This window comes from Catharus ustulatus, chromosome 25, assembly GCF_009819885.2.
Source record: "Catharus ustulatus isolate bCatUst1 chromosome 25, bCatUst1.pri.v2, whole genome shotgun sequence".
NCBI classification, from domain to species: domain Eukaryota; kingdom Metazoa; phylum Chordata; class Aves; order Passeriformes; family Turdidae; genus Catharus; species Catharus ustulatus.
This window is the reverse complement of record NC_046245.1, coordinates 6,630,956-6,647,331: the sequence shown is the minus strand read 5'-3', so window position 1 is coordinate 6,647,331 and position 16,376 is coordinate 6,630,956. Positions and strand designations below refer to the sequence as shown.

At 48.2% G+C, this 16,376-nt stretch overlaps 1 protein-coding gene across 2 annotated transcripts; it reads left to right on the top strand.

The window, feature by feature from the left end:
* The first annotated feature begins 2,666 nt into the window (after positions 1-2,666).
* Positions 2,667-16,058, top strand: TMEM183A (transmembrane protein 183A). 2 transcript variants are annotated; one of them, XM_033080050.2, is made up of 8 exons: positions 2,667-2,793; positions 3,523-3,612; positions 6,489-6,644; positions 8,797-8,956; positions 10,380-10,560; positions 13,724-13,804; positions 14,451-14,606; positions 15,590-16,058. In XM_033080050.2, exons 1-8 carry the CDS (start codon positions 2,697-2,699, stop codon positions 15,773-15,775), a joined length of 1,107 nt encoding a protein of 368 aa, XP_032935941.1. In that variant the 5' UTR covers positions 2,667-2,696; the 3' UTR covers positions 15,776-16,058. The 2 variants fall into 2 exon arrangements, with proteins under 2 accessions (XP_032935941.1, XP_032935942.1); XM_033080051.2 differs by having other exon boundaries at positions 2,709-2,793; positions 8,800-8,956.
* Positions 16,059-16,376: the final 318 nt, after the last annotated feature.

The following is a 16,376-nucleotide window of genomic DNA, read 5'->3' as shown; positions in this document are numbered from 1 at the left end:
TTGCTGGAGGTCCTGGGGAGGTCTCACATAAATGCCTCCAACCCACCGAAGGAGGGAATGTGCTGGATCCGCCCACCAGCCAGACTCAGAACAACTGCCTTCAATCCCAAGAACATTTCATCTCTTTTCCTCATGCAAGAGTTTTCTAAGCCAAGACAAGCTTCACTTTTTAAAAATAATACTGTGATACAGTTCTCAAATAACAATGATGAATAGGATAATCCAAGGAAAGCATTTTTGAGTGAAGAGGTGGATGCAGCCAACAGCACCAGGATCAGGTTTATTGACTGCCATCCACATTAATTCGTATCCGTTGCCTTAGGAATAGATGGATTAGGAATAGTCTTTCTGTCAAGGAATGGCCTTTCCTGCTTGGGATGATCAGATGTTTTCTCAATCAAATGCATTCCTTGCTGATAAAATGTTTTTTGTGTATTTAAGAAATGCTGAGAGAAATAGGGTCAGACAGGGAAGTTATGGACATACCAGCACCTGGCCATGCCTGGGAAGCAGAAAGAATGTGGATTTCTTGGATTTGTCCATATTCCATGCTTTATCCTGCTCTGGAGAGGCCCAAGAACTGACACCACACCTGTGAAAACATCTCACTGTCATTCCAATCCTCTCCTGAAGTTTTGTAGGAAAGGGACACAAGTGGGAATGCAGCACTCTGGAGTGTTCAGAACCACTGAGGGAGAATGGGGCAGGGCTGAGCTCTTTGGTCACTGTGTAAATCTCAAAGGAGGGGAGCAGGATTCCACCAGCCTGCTCCATTTACCCCAGGACTGGGCAGGACTCCCAGCCAGCTCCTGGTAGTGCCCAAATCCCCATGTGATGACAGGCGGACACTGGCTCCAAAATCACTATCAGACCCTGGGCTGCCAGTCACGATTACCCTTTGCAGATCCCCTGGAACCAATTCCTCTCCCATGGGGTGGCACCACTCCTTCAAGAAGCTCCAAGTACTCGTTTCAGCCCTAAAAGATAGCAAATACAGTTTACAGCTGGTAGCCACCCATCACTGCTCCCATCACAGAGGTGTGGGTGGCACCAGGAGCCTATGGTGTGGGCTGTGCTTGGCCACTGCTCAGTGGGTGTCTCCTGGGAGTGTTCCAAATCCTCTGATCATCAGGATAAACTCCTCCAACACTGTCTTTTTAGTGTCAGTGGCATTACTTTATCCTTGGCCAGACTGTGTGTGGCCAGCAGAGTTCCAGCCTCCACACAGACAGAAACACAAAACTTACGCAATTTCAGGTAAAAAAAAAAAACCAGTTCATTTGTTCTAAATTCCATAATTCTCTTATTTTTATCCTCTGTCGGTTACTGATTTCTCACTTCTTATGTTAATTAGTCCATCCTCTTAGTCTTTTTAGTATCTTTGGAAAGTATGAACTTTTGACACACAGACGGAGTCTTTGTTCATCTCTTCTTTATCTTCAGGTTTCTGCAAAATGTCCTTGTGGTTCATAAATTCAACATTCCAGATGTCCAACCTCACCAATAAAGCCTCTCCCAGGCTTTGTTCATTGAAGCATATCAGACTTAGCTTATCAAAACTTTAATTTCAATAGTTTTCCCACTCTGTGTTCCTACAGAAGTGGCACACGGCAACTTTGCTAAGTGCTGGCAATGAGTAATTAAAAAATAACACACTATTTATAATTTATATATATAGCTTATAATTAACTAAAGCAATTAATTAAAAAGTTACTTAAAATCATTAACTAAAATTATTATTTAAAAGTTCCATTGTTTCCAACAGGGTGTGTGGCAGGATAATCATCTCAGAGTTCCTCCTTACTGGGAGCACTGGGGGAGCCTGCAATCACCCCAGAACCCCTTTTAACTGGGGAGCCAATTGCCTCAGAGATCCTCCCTACTGGGATGAGTGGAAAGGGCAGCTATCTCAGAGCTCCTCAACACTAGCAGGACTGGAGGGTGAAGTGGGGCACCTTTACCTCAGGGGCTCTTGTTACAGGGAGGACTTGGGGGCAATTCCCTCAGGGATCCATGTTCCTGGGAGAATGGGGGACCCGCTTGTTCAGAGGCACTCATTACTGGGAGCACTGGGGAGCCAGCATCCTGAAAGGCCTTTGTGACTGGAAGGATGAGGGTGGCGTTCACCGCAGTACTGGGAGGACTGGTGTGTGTGTGAGATCCCCTCGAGTGCCCTGGTTACTGGGAGGAGAGAGTTATCTCACAGACCCTCAGTACTGCAGGGAATCCGCTAAGGAGCCCCCATTACTGGGAGGACTGGGGCAGGGGGGAAGCCCCTCAGGGCCCCTGTTAATGGGAGAACTGGGACGCGGCAATCCCTCAAACACCCCCATTACTGGGAGGGGGCAATTACTTCGCAGATCTTCATTACTAGGGGGGATCTCCTCAGGGATCCGCGTTACTGGGAGGACTTAAAGAGGGGGAATCTCCTGAAGCCCTGTTGTTACTGAGAAGACTGTGGGGGAGGAAGAAAGCCCCAGGGACCCTCAGTACTGGGAGAACTGCGAGGAGGTATCACTTCGGATGTTCCCCCTCCTGGGAGCACTGCGGGTGTTCCCCCCAGGACTGGGGGTTATAGCACAGCCCCCTCCCGCCGCCCCGGTGACGCCAGAGCGGCGCGCGGTGTCGCGGCGGTGACGCGGGCGGGGCGGGCGCTGTGGCGCTGTCCCCGCTGTCCCCGCGGGGCCCGGCCGGACATGGCCCCGCGCGGCCGCCCCGCCGCCGCCGCCATGCCCCGCAGGGGCGCCCGCAAACGCCTGAAGTTTCGCGCCGACGACGTGTGCTCCGAGAGGGGTGAGAGCCGGGCCGGGCTGAGCCGAGAGAGCAGGGCCGGGCCTGGGCCGCGGCTGAGGGGGGCCAGGGCTGATGAGGGGAGCGGGGACTGTGATGGGAGCCGGGACTGTGAAGGAAGCCAGGCCTGAGGCGAGCCGAGCCTAAGGTGAGCCGCGCCGAGCTCGGCCCTGCTGGTGCAGGCCGGAGAGGAGGCCTGGGCCTACATTAGGGCCTGAGGGAGGAGGTAGTTGAAGAGGCTGGGCTTGGCCTGGGTGAGGGAGGATGAGGGAAGGAAGACGGTCCAATCTCTCCTAGGAGTGAGCTGGACCCTCTCGGGTTTGTGCAGGCAGAGAGCTGCATCCAGGAGGGATCCCCCAGCGGGGATCTGGACGGATGTGTGGGAATGAGACCTCTTTGCCTGTGGAGGAGGAGCCTGGGACCAACGGATCAGCCAGGCTCGAGGGGGAGTGGTATTATCATTGACTGAGGTGATGGGAGAAGGAGAATTGCACTGTACTGGGCAGGGGCATGGGTCCCCTGAGCCTGTTAGGCCGATGATTTGGAGTAGAGACTTGCTGGGGACTCCTGGCCTGCACCTGTCTACTGAGACTCATTTTCCTGCTTGTGCATCTCCTCCTCGAGCCTCTGCTCCTCTGGGGACTGTTCCCTTTAGGCATCATGACTCTTAGCCCTTCTGTCCCCTCCCCATAATCCCTAATCCCTCTGACCCCTCTTTCCCCCTCTCTGCAGTGACAGTGGCAGATTATGCCAACTCAGACCCAGCTGTCGTGAAGTCTGGACGGGTAAAGAAAGCTGTGGCCAATGCAGTGCAGCAGGAAGGTGAGTCTACCCTGGGACCCCAGCCTTTCCCACACTACCTTCACATTTTGCAGGCCTCTGGATGACGTGAGAAACTCCTCTTCCCTAAACTGAGAAAATGTGTGTACTTTAATGCTGAAAATGAGCCCGTGCTACCCTATAGACAATCAGGTGCTAAGGACTTAGACAGGAAGTTTTGCAGAAAGCCTGCTGCAAGAATTGCTGAGTCTTTGTTAATGCCTGAGATAGAATGGCTTGGGTGTCATCTCCTGCTTGAAGCAGAAAATAACATGATAAAAGTCTTTATTACTTTATTGCCACATATAAAACTATAGATAACTTTGTTAGCAGGTAAAGTTCTTTGCAGGGGGAGTAAGGTTACAATAGTTCTGTCAAATATGTGTTGCAAGGAGGTCTTGGGATGATGTTGCTGTTTTTTTCGTGAACTCTGTAAACAAGGAGTTTTCCTGGAAAGGTAGTGCAGTATTTTGTTATCTACTTCCTCCTTGTCTGGGAGCTTTCTGAGCTAACCCACCCCACTTGCTTGAGAAATGGTGACCTTTAGGCCTTTTAAATGTAGCTGGTCACACATAGTGGAGGTGGATGTTGCTGTGTTGACAGTGATGACTGAACTTTTCGTAAAGGGAAACTTGGTTTGCTGCATTGTTGGAGACAGTATGCACTTAGTATGAGTGCCTGTCAGGGGCAGTGATGTTCGTGAACATCCTCTTCAGCTGCTACTTCTCAAGCTTTTAAGATCAGGGCACTTCTCTCTTTTGTGGCCTCCTTTGTTCAGAGCTTCTCTCCTGCCATTCCGGTTCCTGTTAACTCATCTGTGTTCTATGTCCTTGAGGTAAAGTATGGCACTTCAGCATCATGCTGGCAAATTGCTGGTGTTCTGTGCTCCCTGTCTCCAGCATCACCTGCTTCATCCAGCTTATCCCCTTTCTTGCTGTGTTTCTGGCTCACCTTCACCTCATCCTGGTGACTCCAGGTCACAGCAGTTCCCTGCCTACCCCTTTCCCAGGCTTTTGCAGTGCGGTGTCAGGGGTTTCCCCTCTGGTTTCAGGGATCTCTCCTCCCCCGCCCCAGGGCTATGCTCCAGCCTTATCCGGTCCAGCCATAACCCTACTGCAACCTTATCTGGCCCAGTCTTATCTGTGCATCGTGGGGTGCCACACATCGGGACAGGAGCTCCAACCTTTGGCTTTGCTGCCCTCCAGAAGTTTAACTCGGAGTAAACCCGTGCTGGGTGTGACTGCGGCAAGCTTTCCACAGCAAGCATCCCGTGGGAGCTTCACCGGCAGGGAAGCCACAGCCAGGAGGAATTTTTCTGGACTTTTTTCCACCCCATTCTAATGCCCAGGATGGGAGGATTATGACAGTGTGGTGAAGAGAGGGTGCCTCTGCAGGACTGCAGTGCAGCCATTCACTGTTCAGTGCACTCGTACTGTTGACTCAGAGGTTGGCTTTTCCTTAGCAGAGTGGAGTGGACTCTTCTTCTAAACCCCACTCTGAGTCCCTGTCGGTTTTGTCCTCTATTGCTTGGCTGTATTTGGCGTCTTAATTCACTGTCATTTGTGTTGCCACCTATTTCACTCTCTTTTTACCTGTAAAAGGTCGTGTGGAGAGGGCAGTAGGATTTGGCAGTGGGGGAAACAACTGCCATGAATACATCTAGGTGCCAGGAAAGCATCCAGTTTACAGAACCAACTGCAAAGCGAGGTAAACTGGTTTAGCAAAGCACTGAGGTGTGTCTAGTCAGTGGGCAGAGTCAACCCCTGTCTGAAGACTGCCTTTCCATCTGTCTTTTCATTTTAAAACCCTGTTTGGTGGCTAGAAATGAGAATATTTTTCACCTAAGTTTATGTTCAGTTTCTTGTTGTCGTTTGTTTTTCTGCCACTCTGTGCTTCAAATAGCACGTTTTTCTCTTCTCTGGTGATTGCAGTGACTAGAACTGGAATGTATAAAACTTTCCTGGGCTTCAGTTTGTGCTGGGTAGAAAAGCTTGAACACTGTAAGCCTCCTCTGACCTCATGGTCATGTTCTATTCTTCACCCAGGGTATTGGGTTGAAATTCAACTCTTGAATGAATTTCACAGCCTGTTTGCAAAGCTGTTGTGCTGCTGTGGCAGTGCTGTCTCTGTGGCAGTGCCTCACACAGCTATAAAGTAGGACCACACCTTTATTTTTCCAAGACTGTCATTGCTGACTCACATGTGTATTTTTCTACCTTAATGAGCCCTCAGTTTACAGAGGGAATTTTAAAAACAGTATTTCTGAACAGGGATGTGTCTAAACATGTCCCCAGATACAGAAAAAAGCCAATCCCAAACCCCAGCAGACTCAACTGGCTGTTTACTTCACTAGGTCAGAGTCTTTCCCTTCACTAAATTCCAGGGTAAGTGGAACTGCTGTGCGCTTGACACTGAGTTCCAGCCCCGGTGGACTGGATCATCAGCCACAGGATGTTTGTCCTACTGCAAAAGGAGTGAGTCTTCCTCATGCTCATAAAACAGTTTCAGAGCAGATGCTGGCTCCAGGCTGAACATGGCCATGCAGGGCAGCTCTGCTGTTCAGGGATACCAGTTACCCATGAGAAAGAGCCTGTTGTTTTATTTGGAGTTGTAAATAGTTTCAGCTAAACCAGTGGGATCTGCATAATGTGCTCGTAATCATCCTTGTTCGTTCTTTAAAACAAGCAGCTGAATAATTATGTTTCCCATTCACTCACCCCTGCTAATCTTTCCCTGACAAGGTAATCCTTGAGCTCAGGATTGACTTACTTGTGTCACTCACCAGAAAGCTTTAAGGCAGTGGTTCCACTGAAGCATCTCCTGAACTTGGATCACCTTTTCCTCTCTGCTGCTGTACTTACTGTTGTTTTTCATTCCAGTAAAATCCCTGTGTGGCTTGGAAGCTTCCTGTGTCCCTACTGAGGAAGTTCTCTCTGTGTCGGGAGAGTCCTGTGACAGCAGTGATGAGATGGATACCAAGGAGAGCGTCAACGGGAGGTCTGCCTCGAGGAAAAAGAAGAGCAAAAGGCACAAAGGTGTGGCCACTGCCCTCCTGGGGCTCTGTGGGCTCCTGCTGCATGTCCTGCATGGGGGATACTCATGCTGGGGATTTACAGGATGGTCATGGGGCTCTTGGAGTGTTCTGGAATTTGTGTGTCCGCAAAGAAATGCCAAGGGTTTAGTCGCTTGTAAATCTGCTGGCACTTGGTCACAGGAGCTGTGTTTGCACAAGGGCAGAGCTTGGGGCATGAAGAGCTCCTTGTTTTTAGCAAATATCCCTCAGCCTTGGAAAATAAACACTGCTATTCCAGAGTTGTGCAACATTGCCACTGGCTGTGTTGCTTCACTGAACGTGGGATGGTGGCAGCAGGTTTGCTTTGGGGCTGAAATGCTGCTATCCATGATGCAGTTGTTGGCAAAACACAAGCTCTGTTTTCAGTGTGTTTCCAAGCCTGTGGTTTGTTACAAATGGGTTTAGAGGACTCTTTTTCTAGGAAGGAAGTGCATTTGATCCTAGTGGCATCATAATACATTAGTTCAAGGGAGATGTATCCTTCAGCATTTACACTTTGTGCAACTCCATAGAAATCCATTAACAACACAGTGTAAGCAGCAAACAGCTCTGCTGGACTGGAGCACCCTGCAGAAGTTTCTAGTAACAGGTTGCTTTCAGGTTGAGAAGCAAATTTTAACCCGTTTTCTTGAGCTTGATAGCAATTTATGTAGCATGTGATCATCCACCACAGTCTGAAGGGGGACAGCACTTCCTCTGGGAAGGGAGTTAAAAGGGTTTAACCTCTTTTATTAAGGCATCCTTCAGAATCCTGACAAAATAATATCTGAGTGGCTGGAGCTATGAGTCTGGGAAGACAATATCTTGTTCTACCACAGCCTTGTCTTGTATCTGCTACATGTTTATGAAGGAAAAAATGGTGATAGAATGGTGATGCTTCTGGCTGCTCTCTGAGTTCAGCAATGTGGAGTTTGGTGGCTTCTTGTGCCAGAGCTGAACCAGCAGAGTGAGTGTAGCAGCCTGTTCTGGGTGTGCCTGCCATAAATCTGAAGTGCTGTGGGGAAGTGACCCAGAGCTTTCTTTAGCATGAGGATAAAGAATTGCCCTTTGTATTAACCTGCTGTCTCAGGGTTAGTTCTGGCACCCTCAAGTTCCCAAACACCTCTTCTATGCCAGAGACCTCACAGCAGCTTTTCCTATTAGCACTGTGCACAAGCTGTGTTTTCCTTCTCTGTTCTTAACCTTCCTAATGTTCAGTATTGTTCACCTACTTATATTCTTTAAAAATATTTTTTACTCCTGAAGTTGGAGCAGTGTCTGTGGAAAAACATGTGATGTATACTACAAAACACTCCAGGAATGAAAGAAGTGTAAGCTCTCAGTTCTGGCTGAGCAGTTCTGACACCTCTGAGAGGAAAAACAGGCCATTCTCTCCATCTGAATTGCACTAAAAATTCCTATCAGAAGCTTTATTAAAATTAAGAGATTTAAGAAAAGCAGCTGATTGCCAGATGCAGAACAAAATTTCCCTCCCTTGACAGAGCTCCTATCAAAATATTGTGGCCACTGGAACAAACAATTACCAAGTCTGGCAGTATCAATGATCAAGGTCTTCAAGTGTGAAGCAATTTCAGTGACCTGTTGAATGTGTGCTTCAGATTAAAAATGCATGAGATTGGCCCTCCCTTATACAAAGTTGCCTCTTTATTTGACATACAATTTTTATTTTTCAACTTCAGTGTGGTATTTCAGCTGTGACAGGGTCAGGCATTGAAACAGGGTCCAGAAAGGCTTTGTGGTTTCCATCCTTGCACACAAAACTTGGACAAGATGCTAAACAAAATGACCTAATTCTGTGTGCTTTGAGCTGAGCTGCTGGATTAGAAACCTCCAGAGAACCCTTTCAACCTGAATTCTTTTATGAATCTGCCACTTTGCCCACTTGTTCAGCAGGGATAACAGTGGCAGGTGTCCAGTGCAGGGAAGGGGTTGTGGCTGTGTGGACACTGCTGGGAACAGTAAGCACAGCCCCTGAGGTTCTGCAGACTGGGGCTTGGGCTGCCTCTGTGTATGCAAGCAAGCAGCCCAGCTGTGCTGCCAGGTGTGCAGCACATGTCTCATGGGAATTGGTGCAAATGTGATGTCCTGGGTTAACACATCCTCATTGCCTTTAGAAGATGCTGAAGGGGGAGGAGGAGAGGAATATCCCATCGACATCTGGCTGCTCTTGGCTTCCTACATCCGCCCTGAGGACATCGTCCGCTTCTCTCTGATCTGCAAGAAAGCCTGGACTGTCACTTGCACTGCTGCCTTTTGGACCAGGCTCTACAGAAGGTGAGACTCTAGAAGGTTTTTAAACTGGTTGTAGGAGGTTTCAGTAGACAGCAGTTCTCTGCAGAACTGGAAATAAGGAATATATTCTCTGTAGGCCTGGCCTTGTGTTTGCACATTGACATGGTGCCTCTCTTGGCAAGAAGCTGTGGAATATTTTTCTCCCTCAAAGACAAGCTGGGTGAGCTAGAGTTGTTAATTGTGGAAAAGAGAAGGCTTGGAGATGATCTCCCTATGGCCTTCCAGTACCTTAAGAGGACTTATAAAAGGGAGGCAGAGGGACTTTTTATATGAGTGGGTGGGGACAGGACAAGGAGCAATGATTTTAAACTGAGGGCAGAGAGCAGGGTTAGATTGGATGTTAGGAAAAAAACCTTGGCTGTGAAGGCAGTGAGGTCCTGGCACAGATTGCCCCGAGAAACTGTGGGTGTCCCATCCCTGGAAGTGTCCAAGGCCAGGTTGGAGCACCTTGGGATAGTGGAAAGTGTCCCTGCCCATGGCAGGTGGTGGAATGAACTGAGCTTTAAGGTCCCTTCTCCAATCCAAACCATTCCAAGATTCTAATATTGTATCTGCTTTGGGTCTGGAAATGGATCTTTTTGGTGTATTCCTGTGTGTTCCCTGTAAAATCTCAGAGCTTTATTTTCTTTCTGTTTGCCATGCCCCAACACTTGTGTATATCAATCTCTCCAAGTGTGTATGACCTGGTCAGTGCTGAAAGACAGACATCACTGATGGACAACTTGCCCTGCCTCAAGCTCTGATCACAGCCACCTCCCTGTAATTGGGGCATTTTGGAGCTGTACAGTGACAGGAGTTAAGTGAAAGCAAGGAGGGCAAAGGGATGGTCAACACTTGATACAAATCCTTCTGTTCCAGTGCATGCCACTGGGATATTCCTTCAGGAGAGAACATTTTCTTTACCCAGCTCTACCTGTTGCTCAGGAGGCATGAGCAACAGGGGCACAGAGTAGAGAGCAGTGGTCATCCTCACCCCTGGTTTTTAGTGTTACATTCCCTAGCAAAGGCTCCTTTGGAAAGTGATCAAGGAATAGTCCTTGAGTGGAGGCATTCAGGCTGCTCAGGCAGTGCTGAGAGCTGCAGTCAGCTCAGCTGGGAGTCCCTGGGAACCTGAAGCAACCTGCAACCTGAAGCAACCTTTGTGCAGCCTGCAACTACATCCCCAGCTGGTCTCTGGACAAACTAGGAATTACTGAAAATTGTATCAGGGTGCGTGGGCTGGAAGCCTGCTGGTGCAGGTCAGGGCTTTGGGACTGCTGTGTGGTGTCCTGTTGGCAGCACAACCCCCTGGCAGCCCTCAGAGTTGTCCAGAGTTCTATGGTCATTGAGATGAGGAGATTTTCCCTGGTGTGGCTGTGTCCCTGGCTGTGCCCTGGGGCTGACAGCATTGCTGTGGGTTGTGCAGGCACTACAGCCTGGACGCGTACCTGCCGCTGCGCCTGCGCCCCGAGTCCATGGAGAAGCTGCACTGCCTGCGCGCCTGCGTCATCCGCTCCCTGTTCCACATGTACGAGCCCTTCGCTGCCCGCCTCTCCAGGAACCCCGCCATCCCCGACAGTACTCCCAGCACTTTAAAGAATTCCAGAGTAAGTGGCGTCACTTAGGAACTGGGATTTGCCTGAGATATTGCTGTTTCTGTTTGGTTTGTTTTCTTCTTTCTAGAAGAAAAACAGATGATGTGGAGATGGTCACCAGTGAATCTGGGGTCACTAACTGGGTATTCTCAGTGGGATTTGTAAAAGTAGGCTGCTTGTACTTGTAGAATTACTCTTTGGAGTAACTTCTACCTAATCCTACACCACACAATTTTAACCAGCAAAAGGGCCCTGGTTTCGCTGGATGTCAGTACTGCCAGGGATGTTTGCAGCTCTCCCCTCCTCTGAACAAGGCTTCATAGGATCAGCTTTTATCTGTTTTGCTTTATTCTGACACTCTGTGCCAGAGTACATCTTCTCTCTGTAACAGGCCTCTGGAGAGCTCAGGAGTGACACTGATGCCAGGAGTTGTGTCACCCTGCTTTCCTGCAGGTCATCCATGGTCTGGTGTGTGGGTGCAGGGGGGTGGTGACACTGGGGTGAGCATGGCAAAAGTGCAGAGCCAATGTCTGCTTTGGGACTGGGCTGCACTGTGTTGGGCTGTGAAGGGTTTGTCTGTGGTGTGGGCAGATAATTCCCTGTGCTATCCTAGCTTGGAGCACTTGCACATCATTCCTCTTTAACTGCTTTTGACCATTAACTCTGAAATGCCTTTGTGTCTCTTGTTTGGTTTTAACTTGCCACTGGCCAATACTCTGTGGGCAGCTTAAGCAACGATGTGAATTCTCCACCCTTCAAATCCAGGGTCAAAAACCTGTTGAATGTTTTTGGAGCCAAACTGAAGTGGGTTTCATTAAGGAGTTATTCTTTCTTTTCTATTCAAAATAGAGGAGCCTCATCTATCTGTACGTGACATCCCACCTTTCTTCCTTCCTCTCCTTGTCACAGGCTGTCATAGGCTTGGGGAGCATACATCAGCACACAGAAGATGGTGCTGCAGCACAGGGAAAAAGCACATGGCTCTGTGTGCAGTCTTTCCTCTGCGTCCAGAGCTCCTTGTTCTCTTCCTGAGTCCCCAGGCTGAGGGTCTTTGTTCTTACTGATTGAAAAAGCAAGACACTCTGAGGAAATTCCAGTAGTCCTGAACCCAAGCTCCCACTGCTCGTGGCTGTAGGATCTGGAACCCCGAGGTGGTGCTGGCAGGGTTGACATTTTGGGATGATTTCTGGTGACATCATAACGGCTTTGGTGCCCACTGCTAGTGCTTCTCCTTTATAAGCAGTTGGAGGAGCATCCTTTAAATGCAGTCTTTCATTGTTCAGCTTTTAAAAAAGGAAATTAAATGGGGACGAGACTTTTTGTCAGAGCAGTAGAGGTTTGACCTAACCCCTTGCAGCATGAAAGAGCCATCCAGAGTCTGGTCTTGCTGTACTATGGCACTGTAGGACTCTGAGCTCCAGTTGTGTGGCTTTGCACAGAAATTCCTTGGCACAGAGGTTTTGGAGGAGGACCTGTCAGCGCCTCCCCATTTTCTGGCTTTCCTGGGCTTTGATTGTACCTTCGTGGGTTGCTGACACTAACGGCAACACCTATCTTAACTGCATGTGGCTAGAGGAGAGCCCAGCCCTGGGTGTGATCCAACCTAGCTTTTCCTCTTTAATTTCCTTTTTTCTTTCCCTAGCCTAGCTTGTGTGGGACACTGGAGCCGTTATGGTGTCAGCAGAGGTGCTTGCCCTTTAAAGACACCCCATTATTTTGGGCGAAGCGGCAGCCACACGGCGCGTGTGAAGGGCAGGACGGCTGACCCGAGGACGACATCCTATGCCCCTTAGGAGGTACTGACCTTTTGTGCTTCACTACTTGCCATGATCAAACAGGTTGCTAGACCAGGCTGTCTCGGCAGGTGAACTACAAATGCCACTGATGGTGGAGTTAAACTCAGCAGCATCTGCTGCTCATCTGAATTAAAAGATCTGGAGAATGTTTTTATTGGAAAAAACCTGAGGGCTGCTCCCTCCTTTGTGGCGGTTATTCCATGCATGTTTCTGAGCTTTACTCCACAGAGCTTTGTTGTTCACCTCATGAAGATTGTGGAGAAAAAAGGTCATTTAAGGACTTTTTTTATGGGTCTGACTCAGAGTTGAAGTAGAGGGTCTTGTATCCCCTTCGGTCTCATCAGAGTCCCTGTGGTGGAGGCTGGCTCTGGCTTCATTTTATTAAGATCACTGTCCTGAAATGAGGTTAAATGTGTGCTTTGCCCACAACCCAGTCAGGCCTTCTCTCTTCAGGAGAGACTGTGTATGGATCACAGGGAGCTCTCTTTACCCACATTATTCCTTCTTTTCCTGCTGACACTAATTAAAGATGAGGCCAGCTGTGGTGGGTTGGCATCTGTAGTGTGGAAAAGCTTTGAGGAATGGCTGGACTTACTTGCCAGGTACTTTCCTTGGCTGTTGAAGGCTGGTTGCTTGCATTGTGACTGGTAGGCTGGGAGTTCCCTCCTTCTGAACCTCCTGCTCTAGTGAGCTCATGGGCAGGAGCCTGTGGCCCACATAGTGATAACCAAGTGAAATTAGAGCAGTCCAGTTGTATGTCTGTGGGAGGGCAGTGTTAGTGACTTCTGAGACTGTTTGAGGCTGGTTTCTCATTTTCTTTTTAAGAGACACAGAAGGTTGGTCAGACTGTGCTGTCCTGGCAATGGTTCTGGAATCAAAACAGTGACAGTCAGTGCTGGTGATGGCAAGGTCAAGGTCTCCATTTGACACCACAGTGGCTTAGGGATTTCTTCATCCATCACCTCATAGCTCATGTCGTGGTCTTTGTATTTCCCTTTGGATCCTTTCCTTCTCGATCCTTATTCTGTTCTCTGTTTTTCCTCACTTTAACCTTGTTTGGAACCCAGTTTAATGGGAGTTGCTGGTGGGTGGAGAGAATGAGTGAATCTGCACTACTCATTCCTGCCCTAGGAAAGGGACAAATGGCATAACAGAATTTTGCTGTTTGGCACATCAGTGACTACGTGTTGCATGAGGAGTTGGCCAGCTTGAAACTGGGAGATCTTCACTTCTGAGAGGGTTCTTTGAACATAATTAATTTGAATAAGTGGCTCCTAATTGCTCCTACGTAATTGTGTTTGCAATTGGAAGCCTTTATGATCTATTAAAACTGTGCTTCTAAGCGTTTCATACTTTTGTGTTTCTTTTTTCCACCTTAGTGTCTGCTTTTCTGGTGCAAAAAGATTGTAGGGAACAGACAAGAAGCAATGTGGGAATTCAACTTCAAGTTCAAAAAGCAGGTATGAAAGAACCAGATCAGCTGTGACTTTTGTTTGAAGCAGAAATTATTTATTTGGGGGGACAGGGAAGTGGAAACTTTTTGTCCATTCAGACAATAAATGCAAACTGATTCCCATGGTAAACTAAAGCACATTGTGGAACTCAGTTTTCAATCTGTGGTACCAAGACATTTAGAGTCCCACATTTTTATTTCCTCTTTTGGTATCCTTTCCCTGCTATAAGATGTGGATCATTTCTTACAGCAATTATTCTCACCTTTTGGTCATCACTACTGATTGTTACCAAAATCCAGACTGCCTGACTGCAGTGGTCAAAATGTTGACCAAAATCTGAAACTTCTTGTTATGCCATTGCCAAGATTTCTCAGAAGAGTGAAGACAGCCAGCACTGCCAGGGAAAGCCTCCAGTAGTAGGTCTTAGGAGAAGCCAGTAATTTCAGGCAACCTTGGGAATTGTGCAACTTTCCCCTCTAAAGGAATGGTCCTGAAAATTGCCCATCCCGAGTGATGGCATCTTGTTGTTAATGTGACACTTCGCCCAAACACCTCAGGAGGAGGAAGAGACTCTGCCAGGCCACACTGGGGAGGAGCAGCCAAACCCAGCAGAGGCTCCTGCTTTGCTAAATCAGCCTCTCTTTCTTTCAAGTCTCCCAGATTTAAGAGCAAGTGTTGCAAAGGTCTCCAGCCCCCAATCCAGTATGAGGACGTGCACACAAACCCAGATCAGGATTGCTGCCTGCTGCAGATTACCACCTTCAACTTCATCTTTGTGCCAATCGTCATGGGCATGACCTTCACTTTGGTGAGTGAGACAAAGCTGCAAGGCTTTGCAGGTGAGGTTCCTGTAAGGACATGAGGAGGGCAGCTGGAATCTCCTGTGTTGGAAGGGACCCACAGGGATCATCAAGCCCAGCTCCTGGCTCTGCACAGGACAACCAAAAGAATCCCACCCAGTGCCTCTTTTGGGCTGTATAAATCCTACTGCTCTATCAGCAAACCAGTTCTGGGGATTGTATGGTTAATGAAGAGAGGAAATGCTCAGAATCTCAGTTTAACTTCTCCATTTCCGTTGGCTCTTCCCTGTTTGGTGCAGCGAGTAAGGATGTAGAGAACCTGCCAAGAGCTGTGGTTGTGTAGTGTCTGGGGGCAGGTCAGTTACCACAACTGTAGCAGGTGCAGGAGACAGGGAAGCAGCACAAGTGGAAGAGTGCCCCTCACAGCAAAATATCCCTTATAATATCTCAGCAATAAATTCTGAGAGGAAAATCCTACATGAGCAAACTCTTTGAATGTGTGTTTGGTCCCTGACTGGGAGTCAGGGTTTCAGAAGTGGCAAGTACTCAGGAGAGGTTCAGTCTGGCCTCACTTAGGAGTTGGGCAGTGAGTTACAGACTTCTGACAACCACTTGCTTCCAGGTTCACTTAGAATTGGACTCACAAAATTGGAAAAGACCTTTAAGAGTCCCAGTACTGCTATGTTCACCCCTAACCCAAGATGTGGCACTTGGGACCCATGTTCCAAGCGCCACATCTTGCCTTTTGAACACTGCAAGGGATGGTGACTCCACCACTGCCCGGGCAGTTCTAGTGTTCTTTTACAATCCTTACATGGTTATTTGGGGCTGGCAGCCAGAGAGCTGGTTTGGATCCAGTGCTGTAGCCTTGAGAGTATGACTGTGAAACATCTTAGACTTGTACAATTCAGAGGAATTTATGAAGTGTTTTGTTGAGAGCTCTCTTGGCCGCTGTGACTTTCTGAAGCAGCTCTGGTCTCCTCTCTTGCAGTTCTCCATCTCGGTGAGCACAGACATGCGGCACCACCGCGTGCGCCTGATGTTCCAGGACACGCCTGTGCGCAACGGGAAGAAGCCGCGCGTGGAGCAGGGGGTGCAGGTGGTACTGGACCCTGTGCACAGTGTCAGGCTCCTGGATTGGTGGCACCCACAGTACCCCTTCTCTCCAAAGGCTTAGTGCTCTCCTGAAGCTGCAGGACCCTGAATCTGGCAGGCTGAAGAGAATTTCTAGGAACCAGGAAATCCTATTTTTATTTCTGAAATAAATTCTGCAGTCTCCTTGCAAGTGGTTGAAGCTGCTGAGCTAGTTTGTATGTATATAACTTCTGGTCAGTAATGAGCAGAGCTGAGTGTAAAGCAGAAACTATTTGTAAACACACTTTTATGTAAAATTGACATTTTATGATTTGAAAGGAGCTCCCTGGAACTGTTAATTTAAAATCCTTTTGGTGCTAATCAAAGTGGTCCTGTGTTCTCTTTTTCGGGAAGAAGCAGGAGGTTTTGCTTTCCAAGAACTTTCCCTTTTGCTTTCCGGGAACAATTTACAAACAAAATCCATGTTTGTTTTACTGCAGGAGGATTGTGTTCATGCACAGTGTGATATTTCAGTGTTTGAGGAGTAGTGAGCAAGACAGCAGTGATCAACAATAATCTTAATTTCCAACCCAGCAGATCTGAGTTTAAGGAAAGAAAAAGGCATAAATGATCAAACAAAGGAATTACTTCAAAGAGGAGTTGTAAGGCAGAAGTCTTGCTTTAATGGTACTCAAGTTCTCACA

What these genes read in the sequence shown, in the direction of transcription:
- TMEM183A (XM_033080050.2), top strand. Translation starts at nt 2,697, where the DNA reads ATGGCCCCGCGCGGCCGCCCCGCCGCCGCCGCCATGCCCCGCAGGGGC. An exon ending in TGGACCAGGCTCTACAGAAG is followed by an intron (nt 8,957 to 10,379) that starts GTGAGACTCTAG and finishes TGGGTTGTGCAG; the next exon opens with GCACTACAGCCTGGACGCGT. An exon ending in TGGGCATGACCTTCACTTTG is followed by an intron (nt 14,607 to 15,589) that starts GTGAGTGAGACA and finishes CCTCTCTTGCAG; the next exon opens with TTCTCCATCTCGGTGAGCAC.